This window comes from Thamnophis sirtalis, unplaced genomic scaffold, assembly GCF_051295495.1.
Source record: "Thamnophis sirtalis isolate CommonGarterSnake01/CBP01778 unplaced genomic scaffold, rThaSir2_p1.2 scaffold_1, whole genome shotgun sequence".
Taxonomy (NCBI): Eukaryota; Metazoa; Chordata; class Lepidosauria; order Squamata; family Natricidae; genus Thamnophis; species Thamnophis sirtalis.
This window is the reverse complement of record NW_028261381.1, coordinates 145,211,428-145,231,487: the sequence shown is the minus strand read 5'-3', so window position 1 is coordinate 145,231,487 and position 20,060 is coordinate 145,211,428. Positions and strand designations below refer to the sequence as shown.

At 38.7% G+C, this 20,060-nt stretch overlaps 1 protein-coding gene across 3 annotated transcripts in view; it reads right to left on the bottom strand.

The window, feature by feature from the left end:
• ASPG (asparaginase) overlaps nucleotides 1-20,060 on the bottom strand; it is an 88,147-nt gene that overhangs the window by 45,364 nt on the left and 22,723 nt on the right. For all 3 annotated transcript variants that reach the window (XM_087727014.1, XM_087727020.1, XM_014059600.2), the window contains exons 6-7: nucleotides 19,227-19,353; nucleotides 7,047-7,159 (exon numbers count right to left, since the gene is read on the bottom strand). In XM_087727014.1, the coding sequence (XP_087583140.1) occupies nucleotides 7,047-7,159; nucleotides 19,227-19,353 (240 nt within the window). The remainder of the gene's footprint in view (nucleotides 1-7,046; nucleotides 7,160-19,226; nucleotides 19,354-20,060) is intronic.

Here is a 20,060-nt window from a genome sequence, read left to right as displayed (position 1 = left end):
TGATGATTCAGAAAGATGCAGGTAATCTGCCTGTTTTAATTATGATGTGTTAAAATAATCTACTTAAATAAGGACATTGATATATGACTCCAGAGTGAATAGCTTGCGATTACTTTTGCACTTATAGACTTCTAACACAGACCTTGAAGGCCATCTACTAGGGTTGCCTGGTTCTAATCACAAAACTTTGATGACACAATGCACGAAAATATGCTGCTTGAAGTCTGAGACAGTAGAAGCAGAGGGAAGATAAAAATTTCAAATAATCTCCTACTTTCTGTGCTTTAACTGGGTTACAGCAGAAAATTAGGACATCTTTCCTTTGTTTAATGTACATTTGCAGACTGGCATCATTTCCTAGCTAGAGCACTTGTGAACGGGGCTGAGGCTACATGAAAGGTAGTTGGTAGGGTACAAGAGAACTGTAGCCTTAGACTTTTTCCAGGTTTAGACATGGTGAGGCCCCAAGCTATGAGAAGCTGTAGAGGCTCTACCTGACAAGTACCAGCAGAGGATAAAGCTGTGCAACAACTGAATTTGGCAAGATTGCTGCCAAGATGCATAACAAACCTGTGGTGGGGAGGGGATGGGCCCTCTTTGAACAAAAGGGGTTAGTGCATGCAGAAACAAAGCAGACATTAAGAATTATTGTGGGTCTTGTGAACGTACTAAAAGGCTTAATTTAATTTCCCATATTTAAACAAAAAACTAACATTTTAAGAGGCCTCTACAGACTGTGAAACCTAAGTTACACCATCTTTGTGTTATATCTAAATGTTGAGCTTTCTGTTTAATGTGAGCCTCTGCCTTCTTCAAAAAGAAAAAAAAAGAGTTTAACATCCAATTTGCAAGTATAATGATAGAATGGAATCCAGTTTATCACCACTCTCATCTATAACTTTACATTCTGCTGTTATTTGTGAATAAAAAGGATGCATGAATTAATAGATCCTGTGGGCAAAATGTGAAGCCCAGCAGTTCCCATTTGGTGGCCCCTGGAAGCCTCCAGTGTAGACGAAGCCAAAAAAATTGGCTATTTTTTCACGTTCTTTAGACGTTTGGGAGGTTATTAAGGAGCAAAATGAGTATTATAAACCTTGCAAAAATGTAAGGCCACTACACTCTGCAAAAGCTGCAGTGTTCAAACAAGTGCTAGACTTCAAGCATCAGTGGCTAAGACGCTGAGCTTGTTGATCAGAAAGGTCTGCAGTTTGGCGGTTCGAATCCCTAATGCCACATAACCAGTGGTGCCAGCGGTGTCCTCATGGACGCGCGCAGCGTACATACATCTTAGCGCTTCCCCGATGCTCCAGCTGCTCCGCAGAGTGTCGTGCAGGCACTGTACGCATCACGCGCCTGTCCAGAAGCGCAGAAGCCTTTAAACACCAGTAAGGAGCTCGGGCGGGAAGGTGGACCCTCAGGAGCACCGTACTGGAATGGTATCTGGTGCTCCGGGCTAGCTCTGGTACGCGCGCACCGGGGCGTACTGCCTGCAACCCACCACTGCACAGAACAGACTGAGTTCCTGTTACTTGTCTCAGCTTCTGCCAACCTAGTAGTTAAAAATGCAAGTAGAAAAATAGGGACCACCTTTGGTGGGAAGATAACAGTGTTCTGTGCGCCTTCGGCATTTAGTCATGCCGGCCACATGACCACGGAGATGTCTTCGGACAGCACTGGCTTTTTGGCTTTGAAATGGAGATGAGCACCACCCCCTAGAGTCAGGAAGGACTAGCACATATGTGCAAGGAGAACCTTTACCTTATCTTGTCCATTGCTGCCAATCTCATATTATATTATATATATTTTATGCAGCTGTCTTTTTTTATTTTTTTATTGAATACCACTATATTCCTCCACACCCAGTGCTCGCTGTTGCTTCTTGTTCATTGTAAAGATTTCTTAAAAGAACAGTTACCCTTCAAACATACATTAAGACCAATCAATGGTCTTGCTGTACAGTAATCAGTTTAAAAAGATATATGTATTCTTGCTTAGTCCATTTTTTGGTGTTTCGTTAATCATCTGATCTTGGATTCCTCCACTGCCTTTCCTGAAACCTGCCTGTTTATTTGGCTGTCCAGTTTTCGTGGACTGTATGGTTCTCTTCTTTGTAGATCCGCCAGCTAGACATTTTGTGTAAGCAATTAGTGCAACACTTTAATTTGCATATTCTGTTACATCTCCCTTCTTTGGAATAAGGTTGGTAGAGCAAACTTTCCCAGTCTCTAACTTAGCAGTCTTGTTTTTGACTAGGTGCTGCTTTGATTTTAACTATATCATGTCTGTTAGCTTTAAATGGTTAAATGGATATTTCATCTGCTTTCGGTGCTTTTCTACCTGACAACTCTTTTATTGTATCTCACTTTCTAATGGAATTGATTTCTGAATATATACTCTCTCTGCAAATTTTATCTCTAAATCACATCTGTAAAGAGTTTCAATATACTTCCTCATCTTCTTTTAACCTCATTTACATCAATTAAATTTCTTCCACGATAACTCATGAATAATCCTATCTTAATATAAATTTTCTTTTCTTCTTCTCTGATATTCTAAAAAGTTTCATTTCTCTTTTCATAGCATTTTCTCCAATTCTTAATTGAGATATTTGTCTTTCACTTAGCAGTGAAAATCTTCATTTAATCATCTCCCAATTGGATTTGTCACATAACTTAATGGGGCTTCCTTTCTAGATCATCCAAAAGCTGTAATTGGTCCAGAATACAATAGTGCAATTAAGGATTCTTTTCACTATGCCCATGTGACACCACTACAGTAGCCCTCATTTAATGGTAGTAATTGGGACCACATTTTATTACTAAGCAATATGGTCATAAAGTGAGACATTATGTCACTGCCATTTAGCAATGGCAGTTTTCACAGTCCCTAGTTTAAGTCAGGACCTCAAGTAACCTCAACTTCTGGCTTCCTGCCATCTTTCCCAGTAACTTTGCTTGTGGTTGCCAATGTGCCTGCAGAATATTGCAATGGCAAAAACTTTGAGGATCAATCTTAAGTGCAATTCATTCAGTCCCGTTGCAAGTTTGAACGGTCACTGAATGAGTGGTTCTTAACCAAGGGCCATCTGTACCCTACAAGCCACACCGCTCCCCATTGGATTTTGGCTGCAATTCAAGGTGCTGTTCATCATGTTTAAAGTTCTACATGGCATAGGACCAGTATACTTGAGGGACCACCTTCTCACCAGAGTGCCCCTTATCCACTCTGGGTCCATTAATTGAAATAATGTTATTGTGTGTAACCCAGGAAGTGGACAGCTTCTATTTTATGGAACAACCTTTCTCCCAACATACAGTTGGTCTTGACTTTGCTGGCCTTTAGAAATACTGTCAAGTCAGATTGTTTCCCTGGATTTTGGAGTCATGATATGCTGGAGCCTGATTAGATCATAGTGTTATTTCTGTTTGGATCACCATTTTATTGTTTTATTATTTCATTATTCTCAGTTTATATGTGATGGTTTTATGTTCTCCATATTAGGTTTTTTGAATTTTGTGAGCCAGACAAAGACACTTTAAATTGTGTTAGATGGCCACCTAAATATGTTCAATAAATTTTAAGTAGAAATGTCCTTTTTCCCAAGGCCATGAGTTAGCAGCTTGAATTTTACAATTACAATTTTACAATTACAACAGGTAACATTCTCCTGTAGTAAAATATTGCCTAATCTCTATCAGGGTCAACTAAGCAAGCAAAACTGAGAGATCTCCATACAGAATTATGTCAGATTTGAGAGTAAATTTATTAGACACCAAGAAAAGATTTAGAACAAGTCAATTCTGTACAAGATAGACAAGCTCCACCTGAACCAAAATGGAACTAAGCTGCTGGCATATCATTAAAAAAAGCTGTAGAGCAGCTTTTCCACTAATCCCTAAGGGAAAATCAACAGACAGGAAGCAGCAGTCAGGGTGGATGGGTATATAGATTTTAGAAAATAATATAAGTAATAGTAACTTGAGTTAATCAGTGGACATGACAGTCGTGAAATAAAAAGACAAGATGTGGGAAAGGTTCTGGTATACAGTATAGGTGTTTCGTGCTAATGCTAGAAGTGTCCAAGCCAAGAATGAAAAAATAGAATACTTAGTTGCAAACAAGGAGATAAATACTTATGTACTATATTACAGAAATCTGCTGGAATGGAGAGAATGATGAGTTAGAATAATAAATGGTGAATGCTCCAACACTAGAAGTTTTTAAGAAGATGTTGGATAACCATTTGTCTGAAGTGGTGTAGATTTTACTGCCTAAGGAGTGGGTTGGACTAGAAAACCTCCAAGGTCCCTTCCAACTCTGTTATTCTATTCTATTCTATTCGAGTCTAGTCTATATTTCCTAGCTATAAAATGTATATAAAGAACAGACGATATGGGATATATGACATACTTCCCTCTTGAAGGGAACTATGCAGTGGAGTACCCCAAGGCTCTGTTTTGGGCCAGTACTCTTCAACATCTTCATCAATGATTTGGATGAGGGAATAAATGGGGAACTCATCAAATTTGCAGATGACACCAAGCTGGCAGGAATAGCCAACATTCCAGCAGATAGGTTAAAGACAGAAGGATCTTGACAAACTTGAACATTGGGCACTATCTAATAAAATGAAATTCAATGGTGAAAAGGGTAAGGTTCTACATTTAGGCAACAAAAACGAAATGCACAGGTACAGTATAGATGGTACCTTGCTCAACAGTAGTAACTGTGAAAGGGATCTTGGAGTCCAAGTGGACAACCATTTAAATATGAGTCAGCAGTGTGCAGCAGCTGCCAAAAAAGCCAACACAGTTCTAGGCTGCATAAACAGAGGAATAGAATCAAGATCACGTGAAGTGTTAATACCACCTTATAATGCCTTGGTAAGGGCACACTTGGAATACTGCATTCAATTTTGGTCACCACGATGTAGAAAAGATGGGGAGACTCTAGAAAGAGTGCAGAGAAGAGCAACAAAGTTGATTAGGGAACTGGAGACTAAAACATATGAAGAACAGTTGCAGGAACTGGATGTGTCTAGTTTAATGAAAAGAAGGACTAGGGGAGACATGATAACAGTGTTCCAATATCTCAGAAGTTGCCACAAAGAAGAGGGAGTCAAACTATTCTCCAAGGCACCTGAGGTTAGAACAAGAAGCAATGGGTGGAAACTAATCAAGGAGAGAAACAACTTAGAACTGAGGAGAAATTTCCTGACAGTTAGAACAATTAATCAGTGGAACAGCTTGTCTCAAGAAGTTGTGAATGCCCCAACACTGGAAGTGTTTAAGAAGATGTTGGATAGCCTTTTGTGTGAAATGGTATGGGGTTTCCTGCCTAGGCAGTGGTTGGACTAGAAGACCTCCAAGGTCCCTTCCAACTCTGCTTCCAACTCTGTATTGTATATATCTGAAGCCATATATTTCAGGGAAGTGATCAGGATAAATAAAGCAAACTGAGATTACAAGGGAAAATAATTCTAGGATATCTTGAGAGGTTAAAGCAGGGGCTCTAGATGCAACACGCGTAGCCATGCCCACCCCAGTTCCGTGAAGGGAAAAAAACATTGTGATACATCACGTGATGGAAATATGATAGGGGCAAATTTGACACCTGTGGGTTAGAGTAAGAAATCACTGTTGATAGGATCCATCCAAGAGTTCTTCCTTACCAACCTTCTGTGGGATTGCAAATGGCATATGCATGGTTCTGTCAACACTGAATACTTGGATTTTAAGGAACTTTCAGAATGACCTATAGAATAACAGAGTTGGAAGGACCTTGGGGGGGTCTTCTAGTCCAACCCCCTGCCTAGGCAGGAAACTCTACACCCCTTCTATACAGTCTATACCAGAGGTGGGTTGCGCCTGATTCGGCCTGGATCGGGCAAACTGGTAGTAGCAGCAGTGGGGGCCATGTGCAGAAGTGTCACGTGCATGTGCAGGAGCATGCCTGAGTACTGAGTAGTAAAAAAATTGGCAACCCACCCCTGGTCTATGCCTATACAGTCTATCTTTCTTCACACTGTCAGACAGAGAGACATGTATTTTATATTATGTCAGAATGTACAAGATGTAATATGACTTCTAGCCTCTTTCTCGAATGTCTCTATTTTTCCACAATATATATCTTCTATAATATTTTTCAGGTACATTGACTACCAGTAGGTACAATGTTCCTCATGAAAAAACGTTGAGTAAACCCCAGTGGTCAAGAGATCAGAAGGCTTGTCTTGGCTGACTAAAAAACAGAAAGCAAAGAATAGGAATAAATGAGCCATTTTATCAATAGAGAAAGCCAAGAAATGAAGTTCTTCAAAAACCTAAATTAGGAACTGTTAAAAAAAAAATCCCGATTTAAGAGTAAGCAATGAACTGGCCAAGTTTGCAGACGATATAAAACTATTCAGAATAACGACATAGAAAATTATTTTGAAAAGCTTAAAAAGGTTTAAAAAAAACTTGACGAATGGTCAACCAAATGACTATAGAGGTTCAGTTTAACTAAGTGTGAAATATTGCACATTGGGCAACAAGCTATCTACCAATATCAGCAATGAACCTGGGTAATACCAAATATCTTTTCTCATTGCTTATTAATTAAATTGAATCAATACTCCAAACTTGCTCTGAGATGTTCTGAGGAAGTGGGAGACTAGGCCAATAAGATCCCATAGATTAGGCCTCCTCCGAATTCCATCAGCCGGTCAATGTCGACTGGCAACTACCCGGAGGAGAGCCTTCTCGGTGGCTGCTCCGACCCTCTGGAACGATCTCCTCGTGGAGATTCGTACCCTCACCACCCTCCAGACCTTCCGCATAGCCCTTAAAACCTGGCTGTCCCGACAGGCCTGGGGCTGAAGACTTCAACCCCACCCGAATAGTATGACCGTTGCATTTTTTAACGATGTATTGTTTTCATGTATGTAACGTGTTTTGTCCTTCCTTCCCCCCGAATTGTGAGCCGCCCTGAGTCCCCTCAGGGAAAAGGGCGGCATACAAATAAAGTATACAATACAATACAATAAAGTATACAAGACTGACCGCTGTAACAGTAATTCCAGGGAAGAGTCTCAGTAGTCCAACGTTGCTGTTCATATTCATATGGATCTCAAATTTCTTCATAGTGTTAGCTCTCCAAATGGTCTCCCAATTAACTGTGGGGGAGAAATCATTAATTCATGGAATATTCTTTCCTATTGTGTTCAAAATCTGCCTTACAGGAAATCTGATTAATATTTACACAAAAATAACTACCATCTTATATATACAAGAGATCATACATAAGGTCCAGAGTCACTCCAAGGGTGAGATGGGCAGCATATAAATTTATTAAATAAATAAATAAAATCTAGTACCTTATAATTGAGTGAACTTTCAGTCCCATAGCAAGATATTTTTTCCTCTCTTCTTGATATTCTGTTTGGCCCTGCAAATCTGCTTTGCACCCTCCCATTCCCTTCCCATTTTTTTCCTCTAGTAAATAGTGAACATTCAATGGGCATTGTAGGCGGGATTTTATCTTCATTCTACCAATGAAATTTTATCTTCATTCTATCAATGAAACCCATTCCATTAATGAAACTGGGTAATTTAATACAATTCATCCTTCATTCATCTGGAAAGGAAAGTAAGTGCAACATACTAAATTTTCTTGCATTCATCTCTTGTGAATCTCTTTTTCTTCTCATAGGTAGATAGCATCTAAAATTTGCAATGTAACCTAATGGGGAGAGACTCTACCTTATATTACTCTGAAAAGTTCTATGAGCATCAATAGCCCAACATGAGTCTTACATAAAGGAAAATCATTTCCTTGAGTTCTGCCCAATTGTAGATCCAATACTGGGTCCTGTTCTGGACTTAATTTCTCATAGGAATTTCAGGTTTCAGAAGGCCAATAAGAGATCATATATATGCACTTTTTAATAATAACAACAGCAATAATGATGTGAAATACAACTAATCTTTACCTTTTATGCTTCCAAAGAAAAGAGGATAAAATATTTTAAGGCCCAAGCATGGTATTTTATATTTACTTAACCATAAACATTAAATGCCATTCTTTAGTTCAAAGAATAGTACAAAATTAAAATGAAGAACTATTTTAAAAGCATAACATACAATTAGAAGATCCTGTGAAATTTAAGTCTGAATTGTGCAAAATAAAAAATAAAAATAACTGAGACACAGAACTTTATGATCTCAGGAGAGAGCTGTCAGAGGTAGTTCATGAGTATGCTGCTTATTAAAGAACAATTCTACCAGTGCGATGATTTAAAATCTTATGCTTTTATCTATTTTTGCTCAGTAATCAGGGAACACAGGGTTGTGGAAAGTGGACTGCCATAATTATTCATGGAAATGAAGTATCCAAAAATTGATCTGGAAAAACACTACGCAATGCATTCTGGTTAATGGACAAAAGTCCAATTAGAACTGAAGAAGCCATTGGATTTTTGCACAATTCCTGTTTATAACAGCTCAAGTTGAAAACCAATATGTCAACACATTCCAAATTGTCTGAATAATAATTTTCAAGTGCTCTGTTATTACAAAGATGTGAAGATGCTTAAACATAATTGATATTCTCTGCTTCTCTAATCCCAGTTTCATTTTACGTACCTAGGGCAACAGTACCAACATGTGCCTGGGGGGGTAGAGTGAAGCAAAGCAAGGCCACCTTGCCAGCCGTCTGCAATGTGACACATATTTCACACGTCTTTAAAAGACAGATGTTGTTACTCTTACCACTAAACATCTACAGAGTTTATAATGCAGTTACTAGTGATTAAATAAAATGGCAATGATTCAATTAAGTGTGATTATACATTGCAAGCCAGATGCCAGCTGTTTAACTAATAGTCATGCTTCAGTTCCGTTGCTGAAATGCCAAAACATTCATTATTAATTCTGAAAAATCTCACTATCCCTGGCTAGCAGACAATGAAATGTAAGTAAGATTAGATGAAAGCTACATACACAAGATACACATTCACAGACTATCCAAGATAATACCTAGTTAAGAAGTCTGGAGAAAGAAATGTTCATTTGCACTGTATTATTATATTTTATAAAGTATTTAGGACTGAAAATTGTGTAGGGTTATTAAATGTAAATAAATGCAAAATTAAATAAACATTAAAACACTAAAACAAAAAAATACATAAATGTACAGGGATTGTTGATGCTCAAATCAGAATGTTTCTCTGAAGAACAGAGATGTCCTAAACTGATAATATTCTGTCACAGTTGCATTGGCAGTACCTTATCTATGCAGGGAATATTTAAAAATCTTCTATCTTTAACATTAACTTCAGGAAAATTTTTGAATTAGGCCTCTTCAAAAGATCTCAGATGGGGATACAAGTCTTACAACTGCTGGAATGTGACTCAGAAGAGATACTAAGGCAATTAAAAGTAGCACAGAAGTCTGTATTTCAGCAAGCTTCTGTTACAAGTTACTGTATTTTTCGGAGTATAAGATGCACCTTTTTCCCTCAAAAAAAAGAGGCTGGAAATCTAGTGCGTCTTATACACTGAATACAGCATTTTGTGCCGCCTGAAGCCCCGCCCCTTCACAAAAAATGGCCGTGCAGAGCCTGTAGAAAGCTTTCAGAGAACTCCTGGGGGCTGGGGAGGGCAGAAATGAGTGAAAAATGGACTGTTTTTGCTCAATTTTGTACCCCGCCCAGCCCCCAGGAGTATTCTATAAGCCTTCTAAAGGCTATGCATGCAATTTTTTTGACAAAAAATGGGCCCCTTTTTGCAAAAAATGGCCCGTTTTTTGCTTGTTTGGGGAGGTACCCCCCCCCCGCCCCAGGAGCACTCTGCAAGCCCCCTAAAGGCTATTCATGCCTTTTTTTGGAGAAAAAAACTAGGCCCATTTTTCTGAAAAACGGGGCATTTTGGGGAGGTTTGCAGAGTGCAAAAACTTTTTTTTTTAATTGCCTGTTCAAAACCTTGGTGCGTCTTATACTCCTAAAAATATGGTAAGCCCTGTAATGGGAAGAATAAGACCTGATTTCAGTTCTGAAAGCAAAAGATACAGCATCATATTTCATGAAAGTATCATTATACCCAGTGGTGGGCTGCAACCAGTTTAACAACCAGTTTAACAACCAGTTTGGTTATCGCACACATGCACACGCCTAACACGCTTGCACACAGTGTTCAAAATACAGCAATTTGAAGCTCAGCTGCTTATCTTCTAAGGTAGCCATGGTAAATAGAACAGCAGAGGCATGGAAATCAGCTGTACCACATGAATCATCTGAGCCAGAAAGGAAATATAGGACAAGATAGGGTGGGCAGGGCCAGCTGATCGTCAGAACTATCAGTTTGCCCGAACCGGTCCAAACCGGCAGCAGCCACCACTGATTATACCTGACTCAAACTTTTGCAGCAATTGTAGATTAATTTGTTTTCTGGCATCAGTATGGCTGGCATCAATTTTCCTGGGAAAGACTTTCTTTCTCAGAAGATGTGAAAACGAATTATTGCCACACTGAATGTGTCTGATTTAGTGTTAAAAACTGTGTATTTAATACTTTGGAATAATCAGAAATACCATTTTTGAGATGACATACATTAGCCATATTCACTTCAAATGAAAATATGCAAGATGACAAGATGAAAATACACAATTGGGAGAAGCCATGGCAATGAATTATTTTCATAACTATTTCTGAACTTGAATGTAACCAATTACTTCCATTTCTTTTATCCATCCATTCATTTGCTGAACTTATATTCCATCTTAACTCAGAGGAATTTACAAAGGAGGATCTCATAACTTTATTCTTACAATAACTTTATGAGACAGGCTGGCTTGACAATGAATATAATTTCTTAGTAAATTCAGCTGTTGAGTTGGGACTTAGCACTCACCTCTCCATCTGGTTGCAATACGATAATCTCTACTTTATACTGGATTCCTTCCAGTATAAAGAAGGGAATGTCAGAGTTCCAAGTAACACCTCCAAAGAAAGAAGACTCTGAGGTTAGAGGTTCCTCAACGTTCCATTTTATTAGAGATGTCATATTGGCACATCTGGGAAAACCCGAATCTGAAAGCTTCCAGGTTTTCCCCACCCAAAAGCCCAAGACCCTTCCCCTGCACCCACATGTCCATCACATGATCCAATCAATGCATAGTCCCAATTGGAGATGCCTCCCAGTCATGCCACTTCAGGTACAGGCTGAATGTCCTTGACTCTCAGAGAAAGGAATGTTATTATGGCTACATATCCCTGCAACTCCATGCAATTCCCCCCTCTCAGTTTCCCTAGAGCCAAGGTGGCGCAGTGGTTAAATGCAGCACTGCAGGCTACTGCAGCACTGCAGGCTACTGCTAGATCAGCAGGTCAGCAGTTCAAATCTCACCGGCTCAGGGTTGACTCAGCCTTCCATCCTTCCGAGGTGGGTAAAATGAGGACCCAGATTGTTGGGGGCAATATGCTCACTCTCTGTAAACCGCTTAGAGAGGCCTGAAAGGCCTATGAAGCGGTATATAAGTCTACTGCTATTGCTATTGCTATATTCCCACATCACTAATTGTGGCAGCCCTGAGGATCCAAAAAAAAAGGTGGCCTCCAGGGCTAACAGAGAGGGTGATTATACCAGCAATAACTATCGTTTTAATCCATAGAATGGTACTCTACATGTTTTGGGGCATCCCACTTCAAGAGCTTCTCCCACCCCCAAATCATGCCACTAAATCCTGGTGACAATCTACAGTAAACATATTTTTTTTCAAATGGAGAAACAAACCCCAGCATATATTCTAGCAATGGCAACTCTACTAACAGGTACCCGTGGGAAAGCAAATCTATCTTTATTTTGGAGCAAACTTCTATTGGGTTACCCTAGTGTTTTTCAATCTTGGCAACAAGATTTGTGGAATTCAACTTCCAAAATTTGAGGATCCTGGAAGCTTAACTCCGTGAAGCTTAAAGTTGCTGAGCTTGGAAAACACTGGGTTGCACTCTTAATTATGAATAAGCCTGATAATGTTCAGTTCAAGTTACAGTTAAATATACATACTATATATAGCCTCTGAGTAAAAACAATTTCATTAATGGGCAGCCACATCTACTACATATATCATTTATGTCTCAGAGTAGCATTGTGGATGAGTCACAGTCCCGAATAATTATTCAGAAGAAACAGTCATTCTTCCCCAGTTCTCCACCACGACCAACTCAGAACTAGCTAAAACTTTGAAGGACAGGTGGGTGCCTAGTACTTATGGAGTTCAGTCATCATCATCAAATACCAATAAACCTCTTAAGGTTAAGGGCAAGCTTATCTTAAAGGTGACACTTATTTATTATTTGAGACAAATGAGGATTTTTAAAAAAATTCCTGACACCTTAAATAAATTGTATTCCATGGGAAACCTCACTATTATGACTCTAGATTTACCAAGATTATCTGCAAGGAATCCAAGAATAGAGTTGGCATAAAGCAGACATTTTATCATAAATTAGAGATGCCCTGCCTTATCTAGCAGTGTAAGACTATTTTTGAGCTCTGTTTGTCAAGAAGAAACCATACTTCTTGTATGCTCAAATTGGTATTCTGATGACAGGGCATGAAAGGATGGAAAAACTGGCTATGAAGCTATTTAGCTGAGATTTAACCATTACTAAAATACAGTTTATCGTGCAGGATTCCTTGTCACTTGTTCCTGGAGATTTCCTCTTCCACCCTGAATTTAAACAAACTAGTCAAGAGATGGATGGGCCTTTTTGGAACCAAAAAGGCACACATTTTTCTGATTGTTGTTGTTGTTGTGAAGATCATAGAAAATGAGGCCAATAATGTCATGAAGCCACCAGAGCAAATGAGTCGAAATGTCTCAAGCATTTGGCATTGGTTTGAAAAATGTACAAGGCAAAAATAAAATTTAGCTTAAGATAACATTTTTTCTTTAAAAGATTTTCTCATGTTTTTTAAAAAGTTTGGGGGTTAAGGGATAAAATTACTTAAGCAATTGCCATGGAGAGGGGGGAGGGAGAGCAAATATACTTTCCAGACAGAAATTCTGATCTGTCCATTTGTTAATTTAAAAATTTCAACCTTTTTTCCAGCACAATACTGTACAGTTTCCAGACTTCACCAGCAACCTGGTCTGACTTAAATAATCCAAGAATGTAAAAGAGATTGTATTTCATTCAGTAAAAATAGTCCTTCATAATATGTAAATTCAATACAAATCTTATATAATCCTAAACAAGCAAGGGTAGAAACCATTCCTGCCTAAGATTCCAAAAAGATATTACTAACCAAATCAATAGAGTTAGGTGCTTTACTATTCTAACTTTGTATAAGCAATCAGATTTTAGTTTATGGGCATTAGAGTTATGTAAACTTTCAGCAACAGGCACAAGTCACACTGATAAAAATTAAATCTATACACAACTTGATTTGTTATTTTCAAGGCTTTTGATGGTTGTTAAGAATCATGGATATCTAACTATGAATATGATTCCTAGCTCATTTTTCTGTTGATGCAGAAAGAAACTATCTCTTGATTGAGATGGGACCTTAATCATACAATTCCTGTCCAGGAAATCAAATATTCTCAGAAGCAGAACACAGATAAATTATGAAACTCCTAGATTTGTTCTAGATCTTCTGACCTAGCTGGTTCTTCTGCCCAAGCTGACCAATCTGACCAAGCTGACCAAATCTGACCAAGCTGGTTCTTCTGCTAAGTGTTGCCAGTGCTTGGACATAAAAAAAGAGATAATAGTTGAAGAAACCAAAGACACTTTTGGAAACAGGAAAAAAATGATTCCTTAATGTCTCTGGAGATTCTAAATCATCTGTGTCATGATTGTCTCTAAGGTGTTTTTTTTCCAAAAGGCAACTGGACTTTCTTGATTTTTTTTGTTGAAAACATTTCACTTCTTATCCAAGAAATTTCTTCATTTGGTGATTCCTTACTTCAATCTAAATTATAATCCTTAGATGAGTCAATTCAAAGTTGCAGTGTAAACCTTAGAATGAGAGTTGAGTTCTCCTTAAGAATGATCAATGTGCCTATTATATCTCATGAGTCCATTTCAGACTTGGAAGAAACATTATTGAGTGGTCTAAGCCATACTTGCCTAAACCAGTGACCTGACGGCTAGGAAATGTGGCTGTTGTCGTCCAGCGCATTTAGAAAGATATCAATTCTTTGAAGACTGGACTTGTCACTAGGCCAATTGAGCACTCCAAATAAAATTATAGTAGTGGGCTGGAATGAACATGGTTTCTTCAAGAGCCAACAAAGGCCTGACATACACCTACATGCATTAATGACATGCAATCTGACATCTTAATTACACTGCATTTGAGATAATGTTATAACATCATGGCATTTCTGTTTTGATTTAGATCTGTGATACAAGCCACTTCATGTTGCACTCAACAAGTGATGAAATGTAGATGTGGACATTAATACTTACACAAGATCTTTGCCTTTTAACTTTTTCTTTTTGTATTTTTTTAGTCACCCGAGAACTATTATGTAGTACAATAAGGGATTAGAAAGCTAAATCAGGCCCGTAGAGTTTTGGGAACATTTTCCACCATGAATATGCTTCTTCCTTAAATCAGCTACCATCATTTGGAGTATAGGGTAGCTTAACAACAGAATCATGCTTAGAATATTAACACTCCAGATGTTAAAATAAACTTAAAATATTATTAAACATATAATCATTCTGAAAATATTGTGATGTTCTCAATATCAGATGAACTGATTTCTCAAGTTTCCATGTCCACAGCCATTTTTAGAGTTGTATAAATGTTACCACCTTAAATGGTAGTAAATATACTGTTATAGTATACTATTGGCAGCCAAAGTAGTGCTTGAAGAGATGGAGTAAAGTTCAGTCAACTTCTGAGTCCACATACTACCTTGATTGCCATATATAAGATGGCAGGTCAACATAGAATACATTGCAACAATCTATTGAAGAGATTGCTAGCGTATGTACTGCTGATATGCAGCTATCTTACACTCACAAATGGACAAAGGTAACTAGTTGTGCATGTTGGAAACTGAGGTCACTGTGCCTCCAGTGAAAATTAGGTTTGAAAAATGTTTTTATAGAAGATTATTATCCCATTGGGTTTAAAGCAAATTCCTAAAAATAAGAACTATTTAGCCAGAGAATTTCACCCTCACCCTATCAGTCTTGATCTATTCCGTCACAACCTAAAATCACTGACACAGCAGTTCCAATGCTACTGCTGGTTGCTTCGGGAGAAGCTGTTTGACTATTATCTATTTACTGATGAAACTTCACTCCAAATGTCAGAATGACTTCTACTGGCAGCTTCATGAGGACCCAGATTGTTGGAGGCAATATGCTGACTCTGTAAAACTGCTTAGAGAGGGCTGAAAGCCCTATGAAGCGGTATATAAGTCTAACTGCTATTGCTATTGCTATTCATATAAATATTCAAGAATACCAGGCAAGATGAACCTTGTGGAAGTACACACCACAGCTGTTACAAGGCTTTACAAAAGTCACCCCAACCCTGACCCCTTCTTAGAAACAGAACCAGAGACAGGAATGGGACCACTATGAAACAATGCTTCCAATTTTCAACTCATAGAGATGCCTCAATATGATTCTATAGCAATATCAAAAACTGCTAAATAGAAGAATCAACGGGATAATATCCCTCTGCCTTATTCCTATATAAGATTAATTACCAATTTAACCAAGCTACTTTCTGTGCTGGTGTGTGATGGATCCATAAAAATCTGTAACATCCATTATTACTACAGTTCACCAGTTATCAGTTCATCAAATCCTTCCCAAAAATAAATGGTGACAGCAGATATTTCTGGATCCTCTTCAACAAGGGTGAGCTCACTGATATCGTCAAATCTGTTGTCATCTTTCCTTTCATTAATGTGACATCTATTACTCTCTTAACCCATTCCAACATTTTTAACCAGCTTGCTTCTGAGACCCACTAAGAACAAAGATCAAAAGGACAGATAATCAAAAAAATATCTTGATTATCAATCTCCAATCAATATCTTGATTGTCAATCTCCTCAAGTCTCATTGGTGAAAATGATTCTATAGTAAATAATCTGGTGGTGTGCTGACAACCTCTCCTAATTTTTGCATACTTTAGCAATTTTGCCAATAAAGTGCATGACTAACTCATTACTTTGCTTCTGCCAGCTAGAACTTGACAAAATGTCACATTCACAATCTTTGGAAAAGTTCAGCTGGGTAATTCAGTGGGATGCAGTAGATTATTTGACACCATAATTAGTGCTGTGAACACAAACTCATAAGTTTCCCATAGTAAGTGCAATTATATTCACATTGAGACTTTTAACATCTATGCTTCAATTCTATATCCCCCCATTTCATTCCTGTATGTTTTTCACTAAACCAAGGAGCCCTGTGAACTCTCACTACTTCTATGATTAAGGTTTCAATAGTGGAGGAGGGATGTTATGTTGATCAGAAAACTCATAAAGCTTTCAGGAACTGCTGCAATTTCATAAGTCTTAGGAAGCATGCTAGATCCTCACTCGTGAAGATAGGAATGGCAATCTGTCTAAATCCTAACAGGAATCCACAGGATCCAATCATGACAACTTTCCCTCTTTAACTATCACTTCGCTTTCCATCAACTCAAAAGAAAAAAAATTAGATAAACTGCTGCATAGTGTATCTGACTTCTGATGTATGTTTAATGGCCATGAAGTTCTCAGTTAGTCCATATCACCATTATGGGCATTGAGATCCACAAGCACCAAACTCCTAAGATTCTAAGGACCATTTTGGAGAGCATCAGTGTAATCCATAAACTGTTGGACTAGCAACAAAGCACTCTGTTTCCCCCTCCCCCAACCTACCACAAAGTATAGTCACTGGGGAATGTGATTAATGGAGAGGGAATGTACGGTATTCCCAATACATGACTGTAATTCTATCACACAATCTACCTTGATGTTGTACAATATCTACAGGCAGGGTTAAATGGGTTAAATTCAGGCCACCCAGCTCTCCTATCCTGGTCTCCATAACACAACCAGACCATCCTGCTGATCCACAAGAAGATTGTGGATATAAAATATTTTTATTGTGAACTAATCTGGCATTCAGCAACTGAATCAGGAGATATACAAGCCAACCGGTTTGACTATTGGATCTTGGTAACTCAGACCTAAGAGCAGCCCTAAGGGTGCTAGATCTTCTGTGTCTGGGAAGAATGTTATAAACCCCCCCCCCTTTCTTTTTCCTGGCCCACAGTTTGCCCATCCCTTGGCTATTGCAAGAAGACATGAGTCCAAGATAACCAGCAGGTGCACCCTACTAATAATGGCATCGTTTGTAGGTTTGGCAGAGTTCCTAATCCTTTAACAGCAGTCTGATGTGCAATAATTAGACATGTATAATAATTAAACATGTACTGGGATGAAGAAAAAGTGATGGGGAAAATTTCACTTGCTTCATTTCCTCCCACTCTAGGTGGTGAAGATATATTACCCATCAGGTTACATAATCGAGTTAGGTTGCTTGTGCAGTTCTTGGGAGTGTAGACTTGAGAGGTTTACAAAAGCAGAAGCACTTACGTTGGCTCCCTTCCATTACCCAGTATCTGGAAAGACTTTCATTTCAAAACACACTGAACAAGAAGAAGCAGGTCTCTCTACTGAGATCAAGCACACAAGATGCTACTTAAGCTATGAAAAGCTAACACGTTGTAAGTATTGCCAGCAAGGTCGCATGCAATAAAAAGAAACCCTGTCCAAGAGCTGAAGAGGCCAAGCTAATCCCCTCATACAGTATTCTAGAAAGCAGTAAAGCTGGATCCAGGCTGCCATACAGGTTTGAATTCTTTCCTTTAAAGGAGTACAATAGCTTTGAGAAGTGACCCCTCCCTAAGAGGGAGGGAGGGAGTGGGGAATCCATCTGCAAAATCAAACCTGAAATGCAACTTTCAGCTAGTTCCAATCTGCTGTTAAAGACCTGACACTGTTTTTTCATCCCTTCCCTGCTAGGCTGAAAGTAGCTTAACCTCAATTACATAACTTTGCACATTCATTCTGAGTACAGAGAGGCAGCAATGAGCTAGAAAACCATGAGCAGCCAATAATGAAAGTTCTTGAACTGGCAAGGCAAGATACATACAAACAATACAAGACAAAGACAAAGAGAAGAGAAAGCACATACAAGATCAATACAGCCACCTTCGCCTGGCCAGAACAAAATTTTATATATATTGCCATCACTTGCCATCTTCAGGCTGGGTTTTTGGCTTTCTATAAACCTTGGGGGGGGGGGCTATTTTTTGGTCAGTGTTGAAGGCTGTCTTGATATTGTGTTTGTGGATTAAGTTGGTAACCAAACGCCTAGCCGACAAAGACCACCTGAAAACTGGATTACACACTCTCACAAACGTATTAATCTCCAACGAATTCCAAAGAAAAACAATTACCAACCTAATCCAAAGGGAGATTCCCCCCAAAAAACCAAGACACAGAACAGGACAACGGCATCGCCCTCCTCCCTTACATCAAAGCCACCACAGATAAAATCAGCAAAATTCTCCACAAACACAATATCAAGACAGCCTTCAACACCGACCAAAATTCACAAGACACTAAAAACACCCTCTCAACAACCTCACTTGAATTTACCACCTGCCTTCAATTTCTACCTTTATTAAGCAGGTATTTGACAGACATCACTTCAAGTTTGGTGTCTGGTTGGCAGCAAATAAAACTGAAGACCAGCAAGACAAAATTCCTTGACAATGTCATCTTTTAGAGCAGGAGCGTCAAACTCGTGGTGTCCCAGCGTCACCCTAACCCCCCCTTCACTAAACTGGGCATGGGCATGACGCATTTGGTCTGCAGGCCACGAGTTTGACAGCCCTGTTTTAGAAGGACAACTGAGAGAGACAATAAGGAGGCACAATTGGACAAACAATTGCAATCAGTTGACAAACTATAAGATATGTCAACCATGTCATTCAAAAGTGACATAAGAAAGACATAGGTTTTGTATCATGTCTGTTCTGAATAAAGAGAGTATTCAGGTGCTTATTGTAATAACAAACAAACAAACAAAAATGACCTATAAATAAAAGATAAAGATGCTTGAACAACTGGATCCATGTGGCAATAATCCAGGAAAGGGTTACAGAGTAACTACAGCCTGAAAGTTGAAATCACATCATTGCTTACTTATAATATCAACCTCAGCATTTGCAAGCGGAGGCAGGTTAGGTGAGGAAAAGGCATTGAAACTCCCTGCATCCATCTTAGTCACCCGGTTTCCCCTGTACAGTTTATTATCAAAGTACAGGCACACCTACAAGGATGAGAAAAGAAGCATGTCAGTGTGCAAACCTTGTAATTAAAAGATCCAGCAGATTAAAACATACACACACATAAAGTTGACTTTTCTTTCTATACAATGAAAACTACTTTAGAGAGAGTTATAAATATAATTAGGGTTATGTAGGAGGGCTTTATCTCTTGGCTGCTTTGAAAAGTGCTGTGTCTCTTTTGGATTTTGACAACAAAATACAGGTAAATCTTCTTGTGAGATTTCCTTCTGAGAACAGGTTTGGCAGCTCTCAAGGTTTGTGATAGATCTCTGAAGTTAAAGATATTTTTAAAGGGGGATAGAATGGGCTTTTAATAATGTGCAAAATCCCTGCAGAAGTGTTGATGTTTTTGACAGAGCAGACAAAATTGAGTTATTTAGAAAGGTAAGTAGAACGTGAGCCTACCTAGATATCAATCAGGTTTCTGGGTTTTCCCCTGTGCAGATCGTCCCAGCCTATTGGTAGTTATGGCACCACAGATTAATCCCAATGAAAATTCAGTGTGGGAAACCTTTTACTAAGCAATTCCCCATCACTCTAAACCAATGTTGAGGAATACTAAAAGCTGTCATAGATTCATCACATCTGAAATAATCTATGCATTTTCCTATCATATTTTATCCAAATAATTGGTAAATTTCAAGCCTGATGTTCAGCAATGTCCCACTGATGTAGAAGGACCTTATAG